Genomic DNA, 27,746 nt, shown 5'->3' on the forward strand with positions numbered 1-27,746 from the left:
GCAGACATAGGAACCTCACGCCCCATCTTTCCACCCATACCTGCTGCAAACACTCAGCCCTCTATCATCAGTCAATTGCAGCGTTTAAGACATTCTCGCCCCCAGGCAGATAAAGGAACATGAGGGTCTTGCATTACCTCTAAGCTGTCCCAGAATCCAGGCCCTGGGGGGTGGAGCCAGGATGGGGGTACCTGGGCTTCTGACCAGCAGCTGGTTGGAAGAAAGGAGACCCGTCCTGAGGGCAGGGGTCCCCTGAAGTCTGTGAGCCCCAGTGCCCTGATGGCATTCATCCCCAGTGGGGACATCGGTGGGACCTGCACTGGTCTGTCTTCCACCCAAGCCCCTTGGTTAAGCCACGGCAGCGCCGGGCTCAGGAGTCTCAAACTCTGACACGACAGCTTTACAGTGAAACGGGAATATGCTTCGGAACCTTCCAAAATGAGGGAGAGAGAAGAGTGAAATTGAAAGAGATGAACCTGAGGAGCTTTTCCTACAAAGTGCACTTTTTTACACTCACCTTTTTTTTGGTTTTATGTGGATTTTTTTCTTCTTTTTTTGTTTTTTTTTTTTTGCTGCACTGCGCTTGCAGGATCTCAGTTCCCTGACCAGGGATGGAAGCCGGGCCACGGCAGTGAAAGCGCCGAATCCTAACCACTAGGCCACCAGGGAACTCCCTCACCTTTGGTTTTAAGTGTCCTTCTGTTCAACGTCCACAGATGGACTTTTAGCGGCAACTAAGACACCACTTGAACAGCTGGTTTCAAGCCTGTCTCTCACCACAGGCGACACCAAAGCTAAGTGGTAGGTGCTCTCTTGCCGGAGATCCAACTCTAGGCCACGGCTGTGCAGGTTTAGAGCCCTAAGGAGGGCCAGGGGCACAGTCTCCCGTCTGCGGGCTCCCCAGGGCCAGGGAGGTGAATGAGAAACTAGACCTGGCAACTGCCCTCAAGATAGGCAGACTTCTGCAAGATGGAGGCAGATGGGAAAGTCTGTGACAGCCCCTCACTAGAGCATCTGTCTTGGGTGGGAGGGTTTCCAGTCATAGGGGGACCGCCAGGCATTCTGCCGAGGCGTGTGTCAGGCTGCAGTGGAGCCCGGCCCATGTGGAGACGTGCAAGGTCAGCAGAGTGCCATGGTGGCTCTGTTCCCCTACACAGGTCAGTGGACGGGACAGTGAATCTGACGTTGACCCACACTCATAGGATCAACTGATTTTTTTTTTTTTTTTTAAAGAAATTCACGTTCTTTTTTATTTATTTGTTTATTTATTTATGACTGTGTTGAGTCTTCGTTTTTTCTGTGCGAGGGCTTTCTCTAGTTGCGGCAAGCGGGGGCCACTCTTCATCGCGGTGCGCGGGCCTCTCACCATCGCGGCCTCTCTTGTTGTGGAGCACAGGCTCCAGACGCGCAGGCTCAGTAATTGTGGCTCACGGGCCCAGTTGCTCCGTGGCATGTGGGATCTTCCCAGACCAGGGCTCGAACCCGTGTCCCCTGCATTGGCAGGCAGATTCTCAACCACTGCGCCACCAGGGAAGCCCGGATCAACTGGTTTTTGACAAAGGTGCCAAGGCAATTAAATGTGGGAAATCATGGTCCTTCCAACAAAGATGTGCTGGAACAAGTGGGCATCGTATGGGGAAAAGGAACATTGATCCTCACTTCTCACTATCCACAAATAAATTTGAAGTAGGTCACAATCAAAATTATAGAAGCAAAAACAATCAAACTTATAGAAGAAAACAGGATAAAATATGTCCAAACGTGTGTGTGAGGGGGTGGGGAGATGCACAGGTGACAAAGGGCTTTAGAACCAGAATATAAGAGCTCTTAGATCCAGGGTTCTGGTCACGGTAAGACAAATAGGCCCCCAACAGGAAGACACCTCACAAAAGTTGTACAGTACAGTTGACCAATGAGCACATAAAATACGCTCAACATTATTAGTCATTGGGGGAAATTCAAATGAAAGTCAGCATGAGATACCACTGAACACCCACACGAATAAATAAAATTAGGATGATGGACATCGCGAGTGTTGGTGAGGTCTTGGAGCAACTAGGGCTCTCATCCACTGCTGGTGGGAATGGTACCGACACTTTGGAAACCAGTGGAGCAGTTTAAATAAACTTAAAATAGGATATGACTTAGCAATTCTACATTTAGGATTCCTTTTTTTTTGCCAAAGGAAATGAAAAATACGTTCACAAAGATTTGCACGTGAATGTTGACAACAGTTTTACTTAAAACAGCCAAAACTTGAAAAAAAAAAAAACCCAAATGTCCAACAGATGAACAACTTATGTCTTTACAATGCAATATTAGCTGTACAAAGGAATGAACTGCTGATACACATAATATCCGTGAATACCAAAAACATTATGCCGAACAAAAGAAGCCAGACACAAAGGAATATATATGATTTGATTTGTATGAAATTCTAGAAAAGTAGATCTAATCTCTGGAGACAAGCAGATCCTTGGTTGCCTGGTGCTGATGGAAATGGGAGGGAAGGGGACAAGGGAATATTTCGGGGTGATGGAAATATTCTCTATCTCGATTGTGGTGGTTGTTAGATGGGTGTATATATTTGTCAGGAGCCATAAAACTTTACCCTTAAATTAAGTTTCATTGCATGTAGATTACACTGAGCTCATAAGAAGATACTTAACATCATTCATCATTAGAGAAATGCAAATCAAAACCACAATGAGAAACCACCTCACATCTAAGACGGCGTCCGTGTAAATAGCAGAAACAACAGAAAGTAACAAGACTGGGGAGGATTAACAAGTGTTGGGGAGAGAGAAGGTGGAGATATCAGAACGCTGTACTTTGCTGGCGAGAATATAAAATGATGCAGCCACTGTGGAAAACAGTTCAGTGGCTCCTCAAAAAGTTAACATTACCATATGACCTGGCAAATCTGCTCCTAGGTCTATACCCCAAGGAACTGCAAGCAGGGATTCCAACACATACTTGTACACGAATGTTCATAGCAGCCTTGTTCACAGTAACCAAAAGGTAGAAACGGCCCAACCGTCCATCAGTAGGTGAATGGACACACAAAACGTACCATGCACAGTTGACCCTTGAACAACACGGGTTTGCACTGCACGGGTCCACTTATACCCAGATTATTTTTCAATAAGTACGTACCACTGTACGATCTGTGGTTATTGAATCCACAGATGTGAAACCAAGGATACAGAGGGCTGACTATAAAGTATATACAGATTTTTGACTGCATGGAGGGTCTTAATCCTTTTTTGATTTCACAGAATTGAAAGCAAAGAACATTTAAGATTTTAATTTTGTTAGGGGAATGGTTCTCAGAGATGTAATTTGATGCTTGTATCTCCACCTGCCTACCCTCCGTCTTCACTTTGACGTCTGAGAGACGCCTCAACCTCACCCACGTGCAAAGCCACGACTTTCTGCCCCCTACTCCGTCCTCCACGTGCCTCCCCGATATTTGACGCCTCTTCCTGTTTCTCAGGCCCAAACGACGGTGTCATTCTTGGCTCCTTCCTTTTCCACAAACTCCAGATCTGAACTGAAGGAAAATAAAGCTGATTCTATCTTTGAAATGTATCTACACCTACCCATATATGAGCACTTGCTTTATTACACTATTAGTACTGGAGAGCAGTGAAGTAGATTTTCAGTAAATGGTGCTTCATCAACTGACCATCTAAATGGAATAAAATCAATCCAACAGAAATCAATTCCAAGTGGCTTGTGGATCTAAATGGGAAAGGTAGCACAAACTGGAAGATGACATAGGAGAATATCTTCATGATCTCAGGGTAGGCAAAAATCGGAGGGCAGGAATTTGTGTCTGCTACGTTTATGCTGCGTCTCCAGTGTAGACGCCCAGTATTTACAGAATGAACGTAAAGGAAACGTCCACACTCTCTGGAGGAATATACACACATACAAGTACTTGGATCCCTGTGAAGACACACAACGTTCTTAGTGGTCAGATTGAATGTCATATAAATGTCACTTCTCATTAGTGTGTCATCTAATACCATCCTAACTAAAAACCCATTCAGATTTATTTTCAGAATACTCTGACTCTAAATTTCATAGAGGAAAAATGAGCAAGGATACCTAGGAAAACCCTGAGGGAAAAAAAGTAGGGACAGGCAATGAGGTGTGATAAGGCCTATGAGGAGGCAAAACATATTTTAAAGCCACAATTACTATCTTTTTTTTTTTTTTTTGCAGGATCTTAGTTCCCCAACCAGGAATCGAATCCACCTGTGCCCCCTGCAGTGGAAGTGCGGAGTCTTACCGCTGGACCACCAGGGAAGGCCCACACAGTTGTTACCATTTTGTTAAATCTAGGCCACTATGTATTCCAACGTGCATCGTTGGTTCGTGTGCCACTAAGAAAAACACTGCCAATTAGCCTATGACGTTAGATGCCTCCTGACTCAAAGATCTCAAAAGTGTGAAAAGACACGTGCCTGGGATTGGCATCAATGCATGGATTCTCAGACAGATGAACAAAACAATAAACACGCCAGACACAGACCCAAAAACATGCGTGATTTTAGTAGAAGATAATATTGTAGATAGTTGGGAAAAGAGGGATCTTTCATTGACTAGTATTGAGAAAATTAGGTAGTCATCTAGGAAAAAAGCCTCCTATCTCACACCTGATACACACACACATACACACACACACCCTCCAGCTGGACCAAAGCTGTGAAACCAAAACAAAAAAACAATGTTTATATCATCAGAATAGGAAAGGCCTTTCCAAATATGTCGTAAGTGGAGAAGCCACCCAGAAAGGCTGATAATCTGACTGCTTCAAAACAAACAAGACCCAGTGTCGAGGCCAACGGTGCCCCACAATCGAAGTGAAAAACCAAAAGGTAAACTGGGAAGTAGCCTGGCCACTCACCCACCCCATCATGGGTCCAGGGTCTTCATGCTCTCCAGACCCCCGGCCACATAGCTGGTGCCGTGCCAGTTTATATAGGGCCTCAGTCAGCTCCTAAAATGAGAGGGTTACTTTATACAGAGAGTGGGTTGAATGGTGGCCCCAAAAGATGTGTCCCCCAGAACCTGTGAAGGGAGTTTATCTGAGAAAAGGGTCTTTGATGCCAATAGACTTGCTCTGCACAAGGTTGCCACAGACTCTCAATTTGTAAAAAAAAAAAAAACCAGAAAAACAATTATCTGTGAAGCGCAGTAAAGCAAAATGCAATAAAACGAGATCTGCCTGCACTTAGTTTAGCCTAGGAAGATGCCTTGGCAGTGCCACCCACTGGCCTAACAGAACAGGGTCACCAAACATTATCACATCCAAACACGTCTGCAGTTGCCTCTGCCTCCCTCGTTGTCCTGCCAGCTCTTCTGCTTTTAGGGAGGCCCTTAAGGTAGCAGCTCTGTGGAGATATAATTCATACTGGGACTTCCTGGCGGTCCAGAGGTTAAGACTCCCCACCTCCACTGCAGGTGGCAGGGTTAGATCCCTGGTTGGGGAGCTAAGATCCCGCAAGAAGCACGACGCAGCCAAAAAAAAAAAAAAAAAAAAAGAAGAGATAATTCATATTAACATGTAATTCATCCATTTAAAGTGTACAGTTCCGTGGTTTTTAGTATATTCAAAAGGTGGTATAGCCATCACCACTATGCAATTCCAGAACATTTCATCACCTCTAAAAAAGAAAAAAACCATACTTAAGATTTTTTTAATTTAATATTTTACAGAAAGACTCTAATTCTATAGTGCTTTACAGTTTTCAAAAGTTTCACACATGATTTCATATAATCTCATATAATGCCATAATAACCCTTTTTCTCCCCCATCCCTATATTGCCCCTCTCCCTTCCCTCCCCCCACTGGTAATCACTAGTGTGTTCTCTATATCTGTGAGTCTGCTTTTTTTATTAACTAACTTGTATTTTTTAGATTCCACGTATAAGTGGTATCATACAGTATTTGTCTTTCTCTGACATTTCACTGAGCATAATGCCCTCCACGTCCATCCATGTAACTGCAAATGGCATTATTTCATTCTTTGTTATGGCTGAGTAATATTCCATTGTATGTATATACCACATCTTCTTTATTCATTCCTCTGTTGATGGACACTTAGATTGCTTCCACGTCTTAGCTATTGTAAATAATGCTGCAGTGAACGTTGGGGTGCATGTGTCTTTTCGAATTAGTGTTTTGGTTTCTTTCAGATATATACCAAGGAGTGGAATTGCTGGGTCATCTGGTAGTTCCATATTTAGCTTTGAGGAACCTCCATACTGTTTTCCACAGCGGCTGCACCAATTTACATTCCCACCAACAGTGCACAAGAGTTCCCTTTTCTCCACATCCTCGCCCACACTTGTTATTTGTGTTCTTTTTGATGATAGCAAAGAGTGTTCTGCCTATGTTTTCCTCTAGGAGTTTTATGGTTTGCAGTCTTACATTTAAGTCTTTAGTCCATTTTGAGTTTATTTTTGTATATGGTGTTAATGTTCTTTTTTTTTTTTTTTTTTTCTGGTTTCTCATTCAGATCGTTTATTAAGAGTAAGAGTCAGGCTGTCCCATCCGTGTGATGCTGCAACACTAACAGTCACATGCATGCTAAGGAGACCCCCACCCCAGAACTGACAGCCTTTCAACAGTACAGAGCTACAGATTACAAAATTAAAATACAAATGATCCCACCAATTTGGCAGGAAACACGTACAATATGAGGAGGCCTGGAATGGAAGTGTGCTTGCTTTTTGTGATAAGGCAGTTACAAAATGGAAAAAAAAAAAAAAACCCAAAAACAAAAAACAGCCAACCTGCACCCCCAAAACACTCCGATGGGCATAAACGGATAACAGGCTTGTGAAACAGTGGAACCTGTACAAGCCTCTGTCATCGGCAAAGATGTGTTCATTAAGTGAAAGCCACTGAAGGGCTTGTGTTTGAAGATGCAAGCTAGGTGAAACGACTGATTGTAGACATTCCTACCCTAAGAAAAGGTCCCTTCTTGCCCCCAGCTGGATTCCACCTCAAAGAACGGGGTCAGGGGCTTCCCTGGTGGCTCAGTGGTTAAGAACCCGCCTGCCAATGCACGGAACACAGGTTCAAGCCCTGGTCCGGGAAGATGTCACATGCCGCGGAGCAACTAAGCCCGTGCACCACAACTACTGAGCCTGCGCTCTAGACCCCGCGAGCCACAACTACTGAGCCCACGTGCCACAACTACTGAAGCCCGCGCACCTAGAGTCCATGCTCCGCAACAAGAGACGCCACTGCAATGAGAAGCCCGCGCACCACAACGAAGAGTAGCCCCTGCTCACTGCAACTAGAGAAAGCCCGCGTGTACCAACGAAGACTCAACGCAGCCACAAAAAAAAAAAATTAATTAAAAAAAAAAGGGGTCCACTTTACCCCTCCTAACCATGAACTTGGCAACAGCTTGTAATAAAATGAAAGGAACACAGAGGCGCCCTGAAGCACCATGCGTCCCCGGGCGTGACCTTGAGCTCACCTGTGCTTCAGATCAGCCACCTCGCTCGTTAACAGGGACGGGGCTGCGAATGGCAGGGCCACAGAGCTGCGTCTCTTCAAGTTAGGGTCACCTGAATGACCCGTGTGAAAGGCTCAAGCCTGACCCACAGACCACAGAGCAAGTGCATTTCGTGAGCATTTAGATTCTAAGACAACGTCACATTTCCCACCAGGACTCTGGAACCTTGGTCTTCAATGATAGGCTCCTTCTGTTCTCCCCTCCCGTTCATTTTGCAAAACTCAACTGACTGCCTTCCCAGCCGTCACGTGCAACCTGGAGTCCTGCAGGTCGGTTCTCTGTCCCTGAGAGCCAGGCTGGCCTTGGGAGCCTCTGCTCAGGGGCAAGGTCTCGAGGACGTGAGGGCAGCCCCCTGCAGGCCGGGTTGCCGCTCTGCGGAAAGTGGACGAGCACCAGGCGGGTCAGGAGGGCGAGAGGCTGGTCCAGATGACGCCAGGGTGCTTGGGCGAGTCTTTCCGAATTTCAGTTTCCCCATCTCTAAAAACCAGTGACTGGGCAACGGCAACCTCAAAGGACTTTCCAGCTTGAAAATACGGCCCTTCTCTAACACCGAGACCTGTGGTTTCCCCAGGTTCCTAAGCTTTGTTTTCTCCATAAAAACAACGTGTGAAGTACTTGCAGGAACATTAAGGTACAAGCCTTCAGGGGCCACGTAACCTCTAAACTCCGCACAGATCATATTTTAAAACCTTCTCGCTAAAACTTTTCCTATGTGAAGTGAGCCTCAGTTTTTGTGATGCAAGCAGGGCACTAAGGCCTCATGTGTCTCGAGGCATTTCTTAGCAGCCTGATAGCGCTCCCTCCTCCACCAGCTTTAGCAACACCTAGGGAGTAGAACCAGGCTGACGGGCTTTCCTCAGCATCTCCAACAAGGAACCAAGCGGACCAATACTCAGGGGGAAGGACAACCAGGACACCAAAGTGTCTATTTGCTGGCTGCTCCTTCTAAAGACAAACAGTGTGCCCCGGAGCAGTGCCAGCAATTAACCTGGCCCCCACTGGCCAGAGACTAAGATGGAAGTTACAGAGAACATAGAAAAGCCAGAGGTTTACAAAGATCGAACAAGGGACTTCCCTGGTGGCGCAGTGGTTAAGAATCCGCCTGCCAATGCAGGGGACACGGGTTTGAGTCCTGGTCCGGGAAGATCCCACATGCCGTGGAGCAACTAAGCCCGTGCACCACAACTACTGAGCCTGTGCTCTAGAGCCCACGAGCCACAACTACTGAGTCCACATGCCACAACTACTGAAGCCCGTGCGCCTAGAGCCTGCGCTCCACAACAAGAGAAGCCACTGCAATGAGAAGCCCCCGCTCGCCGCAACTAGAGAAACCCCGCGCGCAGCAACGAAGACCCAACACAGCCAAAAATAAATAAATAAATAAATAACTTTATTAAACAAAACAAAAACAAAAACAAAGATAGAACAGGCTTCCCCAGGAGGCAGTAAGTTCTCTGTCCTCAGAGGTATTTAAGCCCAGGCTGCTCAAATCCCGGGTGGCAGGTTGCAGGCAGAATGTCTGGACCAGATGGCTAAAAGGCCCCTTCTCAACTGTTGCATCTTGTCATTGTAATGCCTGAGAGCCTTCCGGTGATTTCCATGCAGCAACAACTCTGGGATCCACGGTCGGGCCCCTGACTTAGTTCCCTCCCCTACTTTCTCCTTTCTACCAGGCAGGTGCCCTGCAAGAAAGCAGCAAAAATTCCCACAAAATAAACAGCTGAAATGCCAAGGTTAGATGCAGCATTCTAACTGCAAACAATTGTTAACATCTGCTCCCTGGAAGACTAGCTGTGACTATTTAGCGGAGACCAGAACATCTAACAACTTGGCAGCTGTACCACGTAAGTGAAATTCCTCTTCCTTTTACACCACTGGTCTTGAATCCCTCAGCTGCACTCTTTCAGGGGGTTCAGCTATGATCTTTCTCACATGCTGTTGCCAACCTAAGAGTTTGTTCATTGAAATAAGAAGTCTGTCCGTTTGTTTTTTTAAAAAACCTTAAAACGAAGCAACACGAATGGCAAGATGTGACACCCTTCAGGGCATATGAAAGAAGCACGGCAGGCCGGAACCGAGGCAGGAGCTGTGCTCTTTAAGAAGACAACGCCAGTTCTGGATGGCACATGCCAGTTTTGCCCAGGAGCACCAAGCGGAGAGAAGGCAATGTGGCAACCCTACAGGTGGAGAGAAGCGCAAGTCCTTGACAGGTGGTTTAAAAATGCAGACAGCCACGGGGAGGGCTGCTTTCCTCAAGCCCCACTGCTCCCCAGAGCCAGACAGGGTTGCTTTAGAGGATCAGCCACCTCTAAGAGGCAGAAGCCTCCTGCCCCAGATCAAGCTGTGGGAAGCTGCAGAAGAGGCTAAGGCACGTGGCTTCGTGGTCTGATGAAAGAACAGATTTCTGCACCCAAGAAAAACATGAGCTCAGAGAGCTTTGTCTCTTCTCTCACCTGACATGCTTTCAGAGGTTGAAAAGACACACACAACCTCCACTTTCCAAAGGACCTCTCCTTAGAGGAAAAACAGCACGGGACTGCGTGCGCCCAGCCTCTGGCTGAGGGTGAAAAGTGTCCCGGGCTTCCCGTGGGAATGAACGCGCTCTTCCAGACACACCGGAACAGACAAAGCCTAACACCACAGCTTCTCGTCCAGAGTCTCTCTCAACTGGGCACACAGATCTGCTGTTGAAGAGACGGTGACATGACCTACACATCCACAATTGTGGCTCAAACATCAGACAGCTACACTTTTTTTTTTTCTTCTCAATAGTATGTGGATATTTCCAGAGAGCAGGTTACCAATGCCTTAACCCCATCTGCCCCCAAACTCCAGCCTGATATCAAAACACTCCCCTTGACAAAGGGGGTTTGGTGTTTTGATTCCTTCAAACCCGTTCTAACTCAGCTTCTCAGGAAAAACCGACATAAGCTGCATACTTCAGAGCCTTCTTGGTGCCTACCTATCAACAGCCTTGAGCTGTGAGCAGTGAGATGCTCTCTAAATACGCACTGAATCTGCACGACTGGAGACACAGAGAGCACCTTGACGTGCCAACCGTGGTCGGGTGTATGAAAATACGATCCCCCCAGAGTCTAGAGGATGCTCTGTGTACATTCAATTACGCATATTTTAAAAGGCTGCAATCGGCTAGACGTGCATCGTGAGCACTGGTGAAAGCGTGGCTGCCACGGACACACCGCGTGTTATTTAGTGAGAGTGGTGTCCTTGTCCACGGAAAGCACGCTCCACGGAACCGAGACCTTTGGCCACTCCACCTCCCTGCTCGGGGTGCGGGGCGGGTTTCTGACTTCTCCGGGCAGATGCTCAGATGAATCCATCCGTGAGACACTAAAACGCTCCACCAGGCCAGGCTGTCCACTGCTGCTTTGATTCTTTGAGGCTTAAGGAAGAACTCAGGGGCTTCCCTGGTGGCGCAGTGGTTGAGAGTCTGCCTGCCAATGCAGGGGACACGGGTTCGAGCCCTGGTCCGGGAGGATCCCACATGCCGTGGAGCAACTAGGCCCGTGAGCCACAACTACTGAGCCCACATGCCACAACTACTGAAGCCCGCTCGCCTAGAGCCTGTGTTCCACGGCAAGAGAAGCCACGCACCGCAACAAAGGGTAGCCCCCGCTCTCCACAACTAGAGAAAGCCTGCACGCAGCAACGAAGACCCAACACAGCCAAAAATAAATAAAATAAATAAATTTATTAAAAAAAAAAAAAAGAAAGAACTCAGAATTAAAACTGAGTAAGAAGGTGATACCTTCGAACACAGTATATGGCAAGGTGGTCAGAAATTAGAATTCAAGTCCTTTCTTCTCTTTCCTTCCCACTCCCTGGTCACACTCTCTGCTCCCCCAACACACTGACTAGAAAGTTTTGCAAAAGCATACTTTTGGATATAAAGCTTTATTTTCAAAGGATACTTTGGTTCTGATAGAATTAGATATAGGGATCTGAGTTTTTGAACAGAAAGAAAAAACCAGGGAATTGTTAATACTTAAAAAAGTTTTTTTAGCAATCTTTCCCCCGAAAAGAGAGGCGAAGCGCCCACAGGAATGAGCATCAGACGGCACCGGCCTGTGCTGCCCAAAGCCGTGCTTCCTTGCTGACCCCCCAGTGCAGAAGGTCAAGGCTGCTCACAACTTCCACCCCACGGCTGGACTCTGGAGCAGGAACCACACGGTCCTTGGCAGCTGTCCTGTGGTTCTGAATTAAGGATTAGTGCTTCTGAAAACATGAGCCCCAAACCACTAAATGCATCCATGTGTCAAAGCATTTCCGGCCCAGGAGAACGGCTGAGGTCGCGATACGTAACTTTGCCCGCAGAATGAAGCATGGAGGGGAGCACCAGGGGCCGCGGCCCCCGGGAGGGGCTCTGCATGTGTGTTTCCGGACCCTCCACAATACAGCTGGGCGCATGGGATTGCCTGAAACCTCGCCTGACCCGAAACCTCCTGTTGGTGTGTCAGGGTTTCCTCTACTACACGTGCTGAGCAACAGAAACGGCAGGGGTCTCGGCACCTGGAGCTGGGGACCAGATGTGACAAGGCTGGCACTGAAGTGACAGCTCGATCAGCCAGCAGATGCCGCCTGAGTGCCCGCTGTGTGCCAGGCACAGGGCCGGCCAGGGACCCGCGTCAGACAGACTTGCTGACAAGTGACAAAGCAGGCAGCAAAGTGGGGGTCTGTGTCCCCAGCAGATGGGTCTGCTCACGCAGGTCCACCGCCAGCCGCAGGCTGCTGGACCAGGGCTACACCTCGCGTGAGGCAGCGTGGCATCACACAGTGACTGCCAAGACTGCTGTCACCCACAGTCCCAAGAGAACTGACTTCATGCTTCGTTGATGCGGCCATACATTGTTTTCCTTTCATTCTTTTTCTGATCTTGTTTTTTCTTGTTTTTTTTTTTTTTTTTTAGTCCAGTAGTTGCCTTAAAAGTCTGCATGTAAACATGCTGAATCAGGAGGATGTAATCCTCCTGACCTAAAAGATTTACAGTATTCATCAAGCTTTTTATTTACAGTAAAACTGAACAGCCTTCATGGGCTTAAGTGTAGCCGACATCAGTGTGCATTAAGCACTGCACTTACCCCTTGAAGATGTGCTCCAGTCTCACTGGAGCCGCTTGCCGCCGCCCCTCGTTTCTGGTCCGGTTTGCTGTGGTCACTCTTCACCGGGTAGAAAAGTAAGGAGGGTCTCGTTTTCACTCACAGGTCTGTCCCTGAAGCCTTGGCTGACGGTTTCTGCTCACTGGGCCTTACTGAAGCCTGGCCTGCTCTGCAGTTTATAGCGTCCTCTGTAACGTCGGAGAGTGTTCACCTGAGGCTCCTGTCCACGTGCAGCTGGACCTTCTTCTGCGAGGTGCTCTTCTGGACCCTCTTGCTGAAGGATGTGACGCCCATGGGCCGGAGGCAGCAGCTCTGGCCATAGCCCGGGGCAGCAGCGGGACGGGCCTTGAACCGGCAGCAAGCAGCCCACCGGTCCCTGCAGCCCCTGGCTGCATCCCGAGCCCCTCAGCCCCGGGGCTGCCCTCCCCACACTCCCCAGCGTGTTCTAATTGCGGTCTTTCATAACCAGATGTCCAGTTTTCCCAGCACCACTTACTGAAGAGACTGTCTTTTGTCCCCACTGTGTATTCTTTTTACGTTTCATTCTGCACTTTTAGGGAAAGATGGGCTCCTAGCTGTTAGCCTAGCCCACCTTCGCTGAAAACCTGTCAGTAGCCCAAATTAATGTTAGTATTTCACTAATTTTAATGCATTTTCACGTAATGAAACTTATTACAAAAATTTATTCTCATTACATACACCTTTTGGTGGGTGTTTGTGGTTCTTGTATCATGAACGTATTTCCTCAGTACTATTCAACTTCTGACAGACGATAACATGGTATAAGTAATTATCATGTAGGGAACAGAAAACTACACAAAAGTATAAGGGAAAGTAGGGGACCATGATTAGTCAAAGAAGCTTTCGGGGAAATGAATTTACCCAGGATTTACTTGATCCTGGAGCGCTAGGCTAAAATTTAACAAACAGCTGTTGCATATTTTGGCCCCATGAAATCCTTTTACTGTTTCATTTCAAAGTAGATAAAGTAGTAAGAAAAGTACCACCAAATAAAACACTATGTGGTAAACACAAAATTAAAGGGCTATTGAGGAAGATGGATCAGCTTGTCTTTTTATCACAGAAAAAAACTTATTGTGTTAACAGCATTTTCACTGCTATGACAACATCTGAACAAGCTTGAAACCCTTTAAAGATTGACCTTAACACAGCAACATTATAGGGGACAAAATTTACTTTTATTTCTTTCTTTAACATAAAGATAGCAAAAAATGAAATTTTAATGCTACATTCCTTAATATCGATAAAAAAATTTTCAACTCAAGTTTAAATACTTTTGATCTTATTAAAGTATAAAATACTGAATTCTACATTTTAAACACTATTATTTTAAGAATCAGTCATCTCTTCATACTGCCAGCATGCTTCCAATACTTCCACAGTATCTTAGATAAATATATCTCAAAAAAAATCTTGAATTCTGAAAAACAAGCAGGAAAAACCATAAATTGATGTACTGTGCCATTCTAATGGGGGTGAGGTGACCTTTGAATCCCCTAGTGATTACTGAAGCTGAGCATCTTTAACTTGTTGGACATTTGTATGTCTTTGGAGAAATGTCTATTCAAGTCCTTGGCCCATTTTCTAATCAGGTTGTTTTTGTTCAGTGTTAGGGGTTTCCTATGTCATAGGCATTAGGCCCTTATATGATACGATTTTCTCCATAGTTTATTCATATGGCTCCCTACTGGACATTTATGTCCAGAGGAATTGCTGGATCAAAAAGTATATGTATTTACAATTGATACATTACCACCTGATTGCTCAGAAAAGGTTATACCAATTTATACCTCCACCAGTTCTATTATATTCCATTATACTCTTACGACTGTACAACTTAAAGGTTTTTTCTCACCTCTGAATTAATACTTCTAAGATATATTAATTAGAATTTAGGTAACAGATAAAGAATAAGATCTCATTTATTATGTTAATGACTCTTAGAGATAATGCTGATTGTAATAAACACACTAACAAAGCCTAGTTAAGGAAACCAGGTGTTTGAAAGTCCATGTTATTCAAATTTTACCTCTTTTAAGTAGGCTGGTACCACTTTTCAACATAGACGTTAACAATAAAACTTCTTGGGTTTTCCTTGGGGTCTTTCCCATTTATTTTCCATTTCTTTTTTCAGTTTATTTGCTTTATATCTCTCAGCCATCGCCACAAGATCCTCTGGGACACTCTGAAGCCATTAAACGTGTTATTAGGATTGAGGCGATTCTCGTTATATAACAGCTTTTCTACAATCTCCAGAGAATCTCCACAACTGATTACATGACACCTTCCAAACAGAATGGAACGTGTCCCTCTGCATATGCAACACCGAATCTTCAAGGTATAAAAACCAGCCTAGTCTTAAAAACCCCGTCAGTAAGTACGCGGCCCTCCTGCCGGCGTGGCCCTTCAGCTGCTTCCTGGTGCCTTTGCCTGGTGTCACTTCCTCACCTCGGGGCCTGAGTGTGTCCTCTGCTTCCTCTGTTCTCTCCAACCTCCACCGCACTGGGATCTTCCTCAGCAGGGTCCAGTGATGTTCACCCCTATTAGACCAGGTTCCCCACTTATATACTATAGTGCTCATCTTTGCCATGCTACAGCCCTCATAACACGCTTAATTACTTGTTTAATATCTGTATTTCCTGACAGGCAGTAAAGCCCCAGTACTTGGAATAAATGAAATTTGAACCTTAGAAAACAGAGTTGCATATTCTCACCTGATTTGCTCTTTCCAGAATATTAATTAATTCACCAGCAATCTTCCAATCATTTCTAGTGATAAGGGTAATAGATACCCCGGTCCTCCTTCAAGGGGGAAAAAAGTCAATTTAATTTGATTTATAATTTATATTCATGATTCAGCTAGCAAAATAGAACAAAAACAGCAGCAGCAAAACCTCAACTCTTTCACAAGCCCAACTACGTATGATACATTAAGATTTAGCCATTCAGGGACTTCCCTGGTGGCGCAGTGGTTAAGAATCCGCCAATGCAGGGGACACGGGTTCGAGCCCTGGTCCGGGAAGATCCCACATGCCGCGGAACAACAAAGCCCATGCGCCACAACTACTAAGCCTGTGCTCTGTAGCCCGCGAGCCACAGCTACTGAGCCTGCGTGCCACAGCTACTGAGCCCGTGCACCTAGAGCCTGTGCTCCGCAACAAGAGAAGCCACCGCAATGAGAAGCCCGTGCACCGCAACGAAGAGTAGCCCCCGCTCACCGCAACTAGAGAAAGCCTGCACGCAGCAACGAAGACCCAACGCAGCCAAAAAATTAATTAATTTAAAAAAAAGATTTAGCCATTTATATAAAGAAGATGTGGTACATATACACAGTGGAATACTACTCAGCCATAAAAAAGAACAAAATAATGCCGTTTGTAGCAACATGGATGCTACCAGAGATTATCACACTAAGTGAAGTAAGCCAGACAGAGAAAGACAAATATCATATGATATCACTTATATGTGGAATCTAAAATATGACACAAGGGACTTCCCTGGCGGTCCAGTGGTTAGGACTTTGCCTTCCAATACAGGGGGTGAGAGTTCTTTCCATCCCTGGTCGGGAAGCTAAGATCCCACATGCCTCACAGCCAAAAAACCAAAACAGAAGCAGTACTGTAACAAATTCAATAAAGACTTTAAAAATGGTCCACATCAAAAAAAAAAAAAAAATCTCAAAAATAAAAAATAAATAAATAAATAAAATATGACACAAATGAACCTATCTATGAAACAGAAACAGAATCATGGACATAGAGAACAGGCCTGTGGTTGCCAATGGGGAAGGGGTTGGGGGAGGGATGGAGTGGGAAGTTGGGGTGAGCAGATGTAAACTTTGATATATAGAATGGATAAACAATAAGGTCCTACTGTATAGCACAGGGAACTATATTCAATATCCTATGATAAACCATAATGGGAAAGAATATTAAAAAAATAGAATATATATATATATATGTATATATATATGTATAACTGAATCACTTTGCTGTACAGCAGTAATTAACACAACATTGTAAATCAACTATACTTCGATTAAAAAAAAAAGATTTAGCCATTCAGGGCTTCCCTGGTGGCGCAGTGGTTGAGAATCTGCCTGCTAATGCAGGGGACACGGGTTCGAGCCCTGGTCTGGGAAGATCCCAAGTGCCACGGAGCAACTGGGCCCGTGAGCCACAACTACTGAGCCTGTGCATCTGGAGCCTGTGCTCCGCAACAAGAGAGGCCACGATAGTGAGAGGCCCGCGCACCGCGATGAAGAGTGGCCCCCGCTTGCCGCAACTAGAGAAAGCCCTCGCACAGAAACGAAGACCCAACACAGCCAAAAATAAATAAATAAGTTAAAAAAAAAAAAGATTTAGCTGTTCAAACAGCAATTTGGAACCTAATCTGCAGTTGTTTAAACAGCATGTTATGGGGATTTTATGATAGTGCTCTCAGAGGGGAAAAAGGTCCTTTTTGTGAAGAGAATGGGGAGCCAGGTTGGATGGACTGACTTACCCTGCTCTCCCGGTGCGCCCTACTCTGTGCACATATTCTTCGATGTTCCGGGGAAAATCGTAATTATAGACGTGTGTGACATCATGGACATCAAGACCACGAGATGCTAAATCGGTAGCAATCAGTATTCGCACTTTCCCTAAAGAGTAAAGCCAAAAGAATACAGACACATGCTGGTACAAACCAACCCAAGACATATCTGTCCCCTAATATCTGATCAGGTGAACTATCCTTGCTTTTAATATTAAAACTCTTTTAAAGACAGTGAAGACGGGAAAGGGTTACTTAGCCTTTTTTAACTGCTGGCAAGTTACAACACAATAGATTCCAAAATTCAAAGGGTCCATGAACCATGGCAAAGATATATGCCTCTCAAGTAAATTAAGACAACACCCTCACTGCAAATTACTGCCTTGATATCCAGGTTTTAAACATTAGCTTGAGATAGTTCTGAGAATCTGATTAATATTTAGAACAAGTATAGTTCTGGGATCTGCAAGCTGAGGGCAGATCTTAGACATGGGTTCCATGAAAAGGTGCCATCACTCAAGCAAGTCCAGGCACTGGACACTTTTAAACTGCAATATTAATTGTATAAATGTACCTGTTTTAAAGTTTTTTAATGCTCTCTCTCGATCACTCTGTTCTCTGTTGCCATGCAGAGACTCTACTGATATATGCTGGATACACAGGTCACTTGATAAATGATCAGCCCTGAAGCAAAAGATAAAGTCAGGGGTCTAAGTGCTTATTCTCATACCACCATCAATTCATACTGTTACTTCCACTGGCAAGAGTCTGAAGTAATGTGCATACTGTAAGACATACACCAACCCCCCCCCATTTGAAATGCATATACACATAGAAACAATGTCAAAACAAACCATGACTGATGATTTGAATGTAAAAAATATACTCACACAGCTTTCCGGCTAACAAATATTATGACTTTGTCTTTGGGAGACATGCTCTCGATGAAAGTTTGGATAAGCGATCGTTTCTCGTCTTCTGTGGTGACAATTATATTTTGCTTCACGGTACTTACAGCCTAAAGGACTCAGAGATCATAGTTCATCAATATTAATGGGCAAACCCCATATATTGGCTCGAAATCCATCTTATTTCTATCATTGGTTAAATGTTCTAATAAACTGCTAGCAGGAAAAATGGCAGGTCCTTGCAAGATCACTGGTTCCTACTCAAGGATTTATGGCTCAGTCTTTCACTTTTTACCAGTGAGTCACCCATGCTAAGTTGGGAACTCTAGAATACGTGGCAGTGTGTTGAAAGCAGCCAGTTACTATTGTTGGAAAAGGAATAACCACGGTTTGAGGCCAAGCTTACAAAACTATCGCCATGAATTTGGATATAGCCTTTGCAATGAAGATGATGTTCAGCTGATGACCCAAAGAGTTTCCATTCAATAAGTATTTTGACAACACAAAATTTCAAAGTATCGCTGGTACCATTTTATTGACCCAGAGATGAAATAGATTCTGAAGCATTTATCCTGTCTTTCGTGAAATCTCATGAAATGAGCCTAGGGCAATGACCCATTATTAATTACCAGTGATTTAAGTAAAACGTCAATTTTCATTAATGATTAGTTGAAAGGCCAATCTCAATTATGAAGTGAAAGGCCAGAGAGCTTTACAATGGCAAAACATTTCCATAATTAATAAGATATAAATAGTAATTAAAAACAAGCTTACAGCTAGATCCAAAGTACCAACATACACAATCATGGGCTCTTTCAAATAAGATTGTGCAAGTCTACGGACAGCACATGGCCACGTTGCACTGGAGATAAAACGTAATACACAAACATTAAAAATGTATTATAAAGCAAACATTACTAAATTTCCCTAAGAATGCTATGAACCAAATTACTCATGAAAGACAAACTTAGTACTTTTTAATGAGGCCAACTTCACAGAAAACATTTGCTTCACAATGAACTGCTCAATAAAGCTACTAGATAAAACCTTTAAAAAAGTTTAATAGGTTTGTAAACAAAAGGTGAAGAAGAGCTATACCTTTCTAATCTATGAAAAGGTACAAGGAATTCAGGTGTTAGATTAGTTCTCTCGGCCTTTATAAATAAGGCAAAAAACCCCAGTATTTTTCATACATTGTCAGCAGGCAAAACCAAATGCTCATGCCAAATAAAAACATTTTAACTGTACCAATGATTGGATATGTACATTCAGATGTTTCTTCAAGCATATATTATGAAAGTCACCACCTTCTGTACTTTCACACTAATTACAAAGATGGGAAGTTTAGTAAGAAAACAAAATGGATAAATTTAGTCTACTTCCCCAATCACATACTCTTCTGCTGCCTCAGCTTTATCTTCGCCAAAAAGTATTCTGGACAGGTGATTACTTTTTCCAGTCTGAGACCCCCCTGTGGAACAGTCTCCCCTGCATTTTTTTATCGAAATCTTATTCTTTTTCAAACATTTATTTATTTACTTGGGCTGTGCCGGGTCTTAGTTGCGGCACGTGGGATCCTCGTTGCAGCATGTGGGATCTAGTTCTCGGACTAGGGATCGAACCCGGGCCCCCTGCATTGGGAGTGCGGAGTCTTAACTGCTGTACCACCAGGGAAGTCCCTAGAAATCTTATTTTTAATTCAGGAAACCCAATAGTCATTGCTGAACTGTTACACTGAGTTGCTATCCTAAGTGATGACATATCTTTCACCAAAGGATCTCAAAATACTTTTAAGAAAGGCTCTAAAATCAAATGGATTTGGTTCTACTGATTTCTACTTTGCAGACTAGCAAATTAAACATATACCTACCTTGTCATAACTGTCTGCCTGTCTGGGCGTACATCTAATAAAATCTTCATTATCTGGGGTTCAAATCCCATATCCAGCATCTTGTCAGCTTCATCTAATACCTGCGTTAAAAATGGTTAGCTTAGGAGAATTCCCTGGTGGTCCAGCGGTTAGGACTCCGCGCTTTCACTGCTGAGGGCCCGGGTTCCATCCCTGGTTCAGGGAACTAAGATCCCACGAGCCGTGCAGTACGGCCAAAAAAAAAAAAAATGATGGCTAGATTAGGTATGGAAGGTAGCTAATATATATGCTCTGCCTTTATGAATGCTAAGGTAATTTTTTCATTTCCTCCTTTACCTAAGCTATCTGTAGTTGCAACACAGATTGATTTAAGTTTGCCAACTAACAGTTTCTAAATCTATTTAATGAAAAAACAATTTAAGTGTCTAAAATATTCATGTGGAATTCTTTTGTACTTACCTACATTTTAAAATATTTATATAATACTAAAATGGAATGATCTTAAAATCTGTATTTTAACAAACTAGAGGGAATGAGCAACATTCCTAAGATTTAAAACCATTATGAAATGGACAGCCATTCTAAAGGGTTTGATGAAGAGTTCAGTTCTTCCTCCCAGGACCCCGAACCCCTGCTCCACGATTACCAGGTAGGTTACGCTCTTCAGGTACACAAAGTTATTCATTTGTAGATCGTGGAGTCTTCCGGGAGTGGCAATAATGATATCGACACCTTTCGCTAAGTCTTTTATTTGTCCATCTCTATCGCCACCACCATATATACAAACGCTTAAAAAAAAAAAATACAGAGGTTCATGTTCACGTGGGGAATATCCCATCACAATTCAAAAATCCCAACCAACCTAGGCATTTTGGGTATAAAATAAAAAGTACATAAATCCAAAGTCTCAGGTAGTACAGTATTGGCCCCTTTCTGAGAACCATCCGCAACCACCAACCCACAGGGACGTGGTCCTACGAGAGCCACGGTCGCATCCTTGTTATCTGACCCCACCGCCCAGGTTACGGTCGATTTGGATCAGGGGTAAGTAAGCCTGACCCACGCTGAGCCAATCAGCTTCTCAGGATGTGTGAAAATGATGGGGAGGATGTCTACAGCTACAGACGGTTAGAACGCTGATGCAGGCATGGTCAAAGAAGAGACTCACCTTTTAAGACCCTTATATGAATATTTACGGCACTCAGCTTCCACTTGCAGAGCTAGCTCTCGAGTCGGGGTGAGGACTAACATGCCCGGCCCATTCCTGGCTCTTTGGAGAGAAAACACGTTAGTAAAGTACCCGTCTCAGACATACAGGACCTTCATTCAGTGCCTGCAATGAGGGAATTCCCTGGCGGTCCACTGGTTAGGACTCCGAGCTTTCATCTGCTGAGGGCCTGGGTTCGATCCCTGGTCAGGGAACTAAGATCCCATAAGCCTCGAGGTATGGCCAAAAAAAAAAAAAAAAAAAAAAAAGGCAGCAATGATTGTCAAAGCCACAAATAAGCACCACACATAAGAAGTGGAGAAATAATAAAGAAAAACAGCCTAACAAAAAAAAATCCTAGGGTCCAGACACCAGCCTTTTCATTGAACAGGGCCAGAGCTTTCCTGTGTCAGACATTCTCACAGAATTGTACTGGACACGGTAATTTAAACAATTTGTTTCCAGTGTTTCACTATTAAGACTTTCGGTGGCTACTACCTATTGCTTCCTAAAAACGTTTTGTCCATTTATAGCTCAACAGAACAGCACAAGTGCATTTGCCCGAAACTAGGCATTACCTTTCGACCAAGGCAATCGAAGAAACTTGCATTGCATTTTTGGAATCCATACCTGTTAAACCCCTAAAGAGAACCCAGATGTAGTAATTCTTACAGAGGTTGTGAGTCAATATGAATAAATCCAGGCATTAAGTAGGACAATGTCTTCCCCGTTCCAGTCTGAGCTACTCCTATAAGATCTACTCCTTGCAGAATGATTGGCCACGCCTGAGACTGAAACAGAATGAGAAGTATTAAAATAAAAAGTGCATTGCTTTCTGTCAAGTGTTCCTTCCTCCTCTCCCAGCCCCAAACTTCTCAGCATTTTGAGTGCTAGGCAGCGGTGGAGGTGCTGGGGGGACACTCATAAGAGACAGCTGCTCCCTGGTGGTATAACTTCTAACGACCAGAAATTGAGGGGGGAAAGTCGATGAAATGTTAGAATTAAAGAAAGCATACCTGAATTGGTGTTGGCCTTTGAAAACCTGCCTTTTGAAGGTTTCTCATAACTTCAGGATAACAGTGAAATGCATCCTCAAAATTACCAACAGGGTTGGGAAGAGGACGTTTCTCACCACCTTTCAAGTCATCACACATTATATTATAATTTTCCCTCCTTTAAGGAAAAATAGAACAAGGATTAGTGGCTTTGGTCACTTTACTCCCCAAGCAAGAAATTTTTTCCAACATTAGTTCATGTCATATCTAGAAATTCAACTGCAACTGATTAAAATTAGACTGCTGGATAAGGTACAGTAAAACATAATAAGAAATAGAAGCAAGCCCATCTTTTTTTTACCAGAATAGCTCCAAAGAAGGAAAAAAATTACACTGTATGCATGAATGGGCCAATGAAAATTTCATGGAAAGGTTAAGAATAGAGCCTGACAATGCAGGGGACACGGGTTCGAGTCCTGGTCTGGGAAGATCCCACGTGCCGCGGAGCAGCTGGGCCCGTGAGCCACAACTACTGAGCCTGCGCGTCTGGAGCCTGTGCTCTGCAACAAGAGAGGCCGCAATAGTGAGAGGCCCGCGCACCGTGATGAAGAGTGGCCCCCGCTCACCGCAACTGGAGAAAGCCCTCGCACAGAAACGAAGACCCAACACAGCCATAAATAAATAAATAAACAAATACTTTAAAAAAAAAAAAAAGAATAGAGCCTGAAAATTATATGCTTCATGAATCAAAGTCAGATTTGGCAAACGCCTGAGGGCCTATAATGTTTCACACACATTTCCTTAATTAATCCTCAACAATACTTTGAAGTGGGAATTATTCTCATTCGACAGGTGATCTTTAGTCACTTGTCCACGCTCAGGGCCCTACCCCAATCCTAGAATAACTGCTCTGTCTGCTATACCATACTCTCTTAGTTTTAGAACAGATATTAATAGAAAAAATGTTGCCATTAGGACCTATAATTCCAGATAATAAGGACCAAAGAGTAAGAAATTTGTCTAATATTCAGATATCAGATCAATTTCTCATGATTTTCAACACTTGTTGAAATAATTCTCAAAAACTGCTAATACAGCAGGCACTAACCACGTGTCTCTTTAAATTTAAAATTTCAAATTCAGTTCCTCAATTATATTAGCTACATTTTAAGTGTTTAATAGCCACATATGGATAGTAACTACTCTAGATCTAGACACAAATATAGCCCATTTCCCCTCTTCGCCAGAAGTTTTATTGGATAGCAATGCTCTAACGTATATGATGTAGGGTGCAACCAAGTTTTCTTTTGAATAGGAAGCTACAGTTTCAAATGCAATCATTTCAAATCTTTTCCTCATGGGTTCATTTACCAGCATAACTCTACAAATACTCAATAAAAAGTAGTAAAACTATTCACCTCCAATTGTCTGCTTGGTCTTGTGACATTGAACTTGTTGTTTCTGACTCCACGTAAAAGTTTTTCTTAATTGGAGGTAAACCTGGGACAAAACCCAAAATTTTAACTTGGACGATTAATGAGCATTTACATTTCATTGACATTTATTCAAAGCAACAGAAATCAAACTAAAATATGTATCAGGTTCACCTTGCACAGATATAGCTCTAGACAGCTGTCCCACACTTTGCCAGCAAAGCTTTTGCCAGCCTCTCAGAGATCTCCATTTTTGCTTTGTCTTTCAATTACATTTTTCACCCAAGAAAGAGATCTTTAATAATTAAATATAAAATAAACCATGCTTCACAAGACACACAGACATCACAACTGATGAATCTTCTCTCATAGTAAGCTAACTTTCTTTTCTTTGAGGGTCCATCCCATTACTGTTTAGGAATAAAATATTCATCCTTATTCTATCCTCTACTTTGAAGCTACTTTGTTTTCTTTTTTAAATGCTTATCACACTTCCACCAAACTTAAGTCCTTTTTCTGCTTCCCACCTCCACCCAAATCTCCCAACACATGTTGTTGAGATTGCATGGGACAGGCTGACCACCAGAGTGGAATGAACCCTTGTTAATATTTGTCACATGGTAGTGTTCACTGTTTAACTTTAAATAAATGATGTTGTCCCACTGCCTCATTCTGATCAAATTCATGCCTGAATTTACTCTGAAATTCAGTGAATAATGTAAGAACATTATACTCCATATATAATTCCAAGTGAGAAGTAAAAAAACCCATTTCTTCAAGAACTGTATGATCTTATTAAATGTTCTTCTCTTTTTATTTTGCCCTTCTTGGCCAGGACACTCCAAGATCAATTTTTGCTCAGTCATAGCAAAATGTTAACTCCTGGTTGGCATGTTTACTCACTTCATTTCCCTTTTGGCCCAATTTTCTATTTTTATTAAACTTGTGCAGCGAGTTACCTCAAATAAGACAAGGTATAAATAAGTTTTAACTTTCCATTTGTAATGTAAACCGCAACACAGACATAGAAATATCATGTCCTAGAGACTAATTGCAGCATTTCAAATTCTACTGTCATTTTGCATATAGATTTCATTACTAAGAGCAACACATTTTTTATAGAGGTTAAAAACCTCAATTACTAGGAACAACAATACCACATGTAAGCGTTGGGATCCAGCACTAACCTGCCCACTTTTTTTTGTTGCATTTCAAAATATCTTCTCGGAACTTATCCCAATCAACCGATTTCTGATTTCCTGAAACATCTTTCCTTGCATCTTTTCCATCCGAAGGTTGGACAACAGCAACATCTGTTAAAAATATTCCAAATTAGTTTCCAAACAAATCCTACCAGTATAAAATCCAAAGCAATTTTACTATTTTCTGTTTTAATAACCCAACAATAATAATGCTTGAAACATTAAATTTAGGAATTTAGTACAACAGTGCCATGACAATTCCGGTCACGGTTTGCCAGTTATTTACTTCACATTTCTGAAATGCAAAAAAAAATTACTGGAGCAGTTAAAAAGCATGAGAGACTTAGTGTCTGATAATAAATAACACATCACTTATCATTACAATAATTCTGTGTGGCAGATATTACCCCAGGTAAACAGAAGAAACAGTGTCTTAGAGGCTTTTTAGAGGTTCTTTCCCAAGAAACACTAAGAGGCAATGCTGCCATCTGGACGGAAGACTCTTCTCCTTGTTGCTTCTGGAAATAGTTCAATAATGGCTTTTTCTCTAGTCCAAGTAGATCTGAGATTTTTTTAAATATCAAATAATTAGGCAGTTTTCAAAGTCAGTCACATTCCAGGGAAGGGACCATAGACAGGAGGCCAGGACTAATCCTTGCTGTACCATCAACAGTGAAGTGTATTAAAAGGTTATTTTGTTTTTACTCAAAAGTAAAACTGCCAGGCTTAACAGCAGATATTAAGTGTCTTAGTTTGAGGAAAAGTATCCTGGATTTCATAGAAAAAAATTCTATAACAGACTAGACTTAATGATGGCAAGCCAAAGATTTGTTATCAGGAAAAGCAGCTATAATATGGCTTATAACACTGAATAAAACATTTAAAATTTTACAGGGCTTTAGTGGGCAAAAATTACTTACCAACTTTGGGTTCTGTTTTGTAGTCTTCTTGTTTTTGAACAAGATTATCTATCACTGTTTTCGCTTTGCTCTGCATTGCCTTGGTGCCAAAAATTCTTACTTCTGCTTCAGGGTACCCTTTTATTATCTAGATACAAGGGGGAAAATAGGTGAGATAAGTCCCTTCACCGTCCCCCCCACCGCACTCAACCTCAAATAGAATAAAAGTGTAAAAGAAATACAGGATTGCTATCAATCAGCATCTAAGATATAATGAATGGACTACAGCTTAGGTGAGTTCTTAAAAAGAAGTACGAAGAGCTTTGGCAACTTATCTAAGTTACAACAGTATGTTAATAATTGAAGAGAAATTAGAGTTAGGAATGAACCATAGTTCATCCTCTTTAAGGATTTAAGAACCCAAATAATTTACCTGTATTTTGGTGTATGTTGAGCTCTGGATCTCTTTTATTTTTGACCCACCACGCCCTGTTTTTAAAAATAAAGGGTTTTTTTTAAAAAATTGAAATCAATTATGGGGAACCCACTACCGACTTTGCTCAAAGCCTTCCCTAGTTCTTCCCAGATCATCCAAACAAAGGCTCCTAGGGTCCAGTAATCACTTTCAGTTTGGAAAAAGGGAAGCAGGCGCTTTCTATTCCAAATTGTGGTGGGTGGTAGGAGGTTCCTTTCCCAGAGGTAGATACTAAGGATTCACCATCAGCCCAAGGAAAGACTAATTGGATCCAAAGTGTTGGCAAGGATGTGAAGAAATTGGAACCCTTACACACAACTCAACCAAAAAAGTCCAATTAAAAACTGGCCAAAGGTCTTGAATAGACCTTTCTTCGAAGACATAATTATGACCAACAGGTGTATATGAAAAGATGATGAAATCATCAGAGATATGCAAATCAAAACCACAATGAGATATCACCTGTTAGAATGGCTCTCATCAAAACGACAAGGAATATGGGGCTTCCCTAGTGGCGCAGTGGTTAAGAATCCGCCTGCCAATGCAGGGAACATGGGCTCGAGCCCTGGTCCGGGAAGATCCCACATGCTGCGGAGCAACTAAGCCCGTGCACCACAACTACTGAGCCTGTGCTCTAGAGCCCGCACACGACAATGAGAAGCCCACGCACCGCAACGAAGAGTAGTCCCCACTCACCACAATTAGAGAAAGCCCGGGCACAGCAACGAAGACCCAATACAGCCAAAAATAAAAACAAATAAATAAATAAATTTATTAAAAAAAAAAAAAGACAAGGGATAACAAGTTGGCAAGGATGTGGAGAAAGGGAACCCTTATGCACTGTGAGTGGGAATGTAAATTGGTGCGGTCACTATGGAAACAGTATGCAGAGTCCTTTAAAAACTAAAAATAGAACTACCGTGTGATCCAGCAATCCCACTTCTGGGAACTTATACACAAGAATTGAAACTAGGATCTCAGAAAGGTATCTGCATTCCCATATTCATCATTATTCACGATAGCTAAGAGGTGGAAATCACCTAAATATCTGTCAACAGACGACTGGATGAAAAAAATGTGGCATATGCACACAAGGCAAGTTTTCAGCCTTAAAAGGAAATCCTGCCATTTGTGACAACACATATAAACCCTGAGGACATTACACTGAGATGAGCCAATCACAAAAACCTGCAGATTCCACTTCTATGAGGTGTCTGGTGGCTGCCAGGGATGGGGGAATGGGGAAATGAGCTGTTGAGAGGTAGATTCAGTCGTGCAAGATGAAAACCTCCTGCAAATCTACTACACAACGTTGTTCTTAGGGTCAACAATACTGTAAATGTATGTTGTTTACCACAATTTTAAAAGGGGGGCAAACCTTAATTCCAATCATTTCCAAATGTTTTTCAAAAACGAATTTGTAAGACTCACGCTATACTAAGAAAAAGAACACTTTTTTCGGCAGATTAATCATATTCAAGTTACAGAAACTAAGTGCAAGGTATGGCTAATGTTCCGAGCAGCCCTTTAATATCCTACGCTTTC

At 43.2% G+C, this 27,746-nt stretch overlaps 1 protein-coding gene across 3 annotated transcripts in view; it reads right to left on the reverse strand.

Annotated features, from left to right (window-relative positions):
* Positions 1 to 9,438: 9,438 nt before the first annotated feature.
* Positions 9,439 to 27,746, reverse strand: part of DDX43 (DEAD-box helicase 43) — a 37,144-nt gene continuing 18,836 nt past the window's right edge. For 2 of the 3 annotated variants that reach the window (XM_082474207.1, XM_082474205.1), the window contains exons 2-17: positions 26,160 to 26,215; positions 25,748 to 25,874; positions 24,813 to 24,938; positions 23,611 to 23,692; positions 22,214 to 22,370; positions 21,870 to 21,988; positions 21,159 to 21,260; positions 20,637 to 20,778; positions 19,991 to 20,091; positions 18,895 to 18,982; positions 18,103 to 18,230; positions 17,787 to 17,896; positions 17,183 to 17,321; positions 15,394 to 15,481; positions 14,709 to 14,864; positions 9,439 to 14,099 (exon numbers count right to left, since the gene is read on the reverse strand). In XM_082474207.1, coding sequence (XP_082330333.1) covers positions 14,748 to 14,864; positions 15,394 to 15,481; positions 17,183 to 17,321; positions 17,787 to 17,896; positions 18,103 to 18,230; positions 18,895 to 18,982; positions 19,991 to 20,091; positions 20,637 to 20,778; positions 21,159 to 21,260; positions 21,870 to 21,988; positions 22,214 to 22,370; positions 23,611 to 23,692; positions 24,813 to 24,938; positions 25,748 to 25,874; positions 26,160 to 26,215 — 1,682 coding nt within the window. In that variant the 3' untranslated portion in view covers positions 9,439 to 14,099; positions 14,709 to 14,747. The remainder of the gene's footprint in view (positions 14,100 to 14,708; positions 14,865 to 15,393; positions 15,482 to 17,182; positions 17,322 to 17,786; positions 17,897 to 18,102; positions 18,231 to 18,894; positions 18,983 to 19,990; positions 20,092 to 20,636; positions 20,779 to 21,158; positions 21,261 to 21,869; positions 21,989 to 22,213; positions 22,371 to 23,610; positions 23,693 to 24,812; positions 24,939 to 25,747; positions 25,875 to 26,159; positions 26,216 to 27,746) is intronic. The other variant, XM_082474206.1, reaches the window with a different exon arrangement.

Source organism: Balaenoptera physalus, assembly GCF_965194825.1.
Source record: "Balaenoptera physalus genome assembly, chromosome: 9".
Classification (NCBI taxonomy): Eukaryota; Metazoa; Chordata; class Mammalia; order Artiodactyla; family Balaenopteridae; genus Balaenoptera; species Balaenoptera physalus.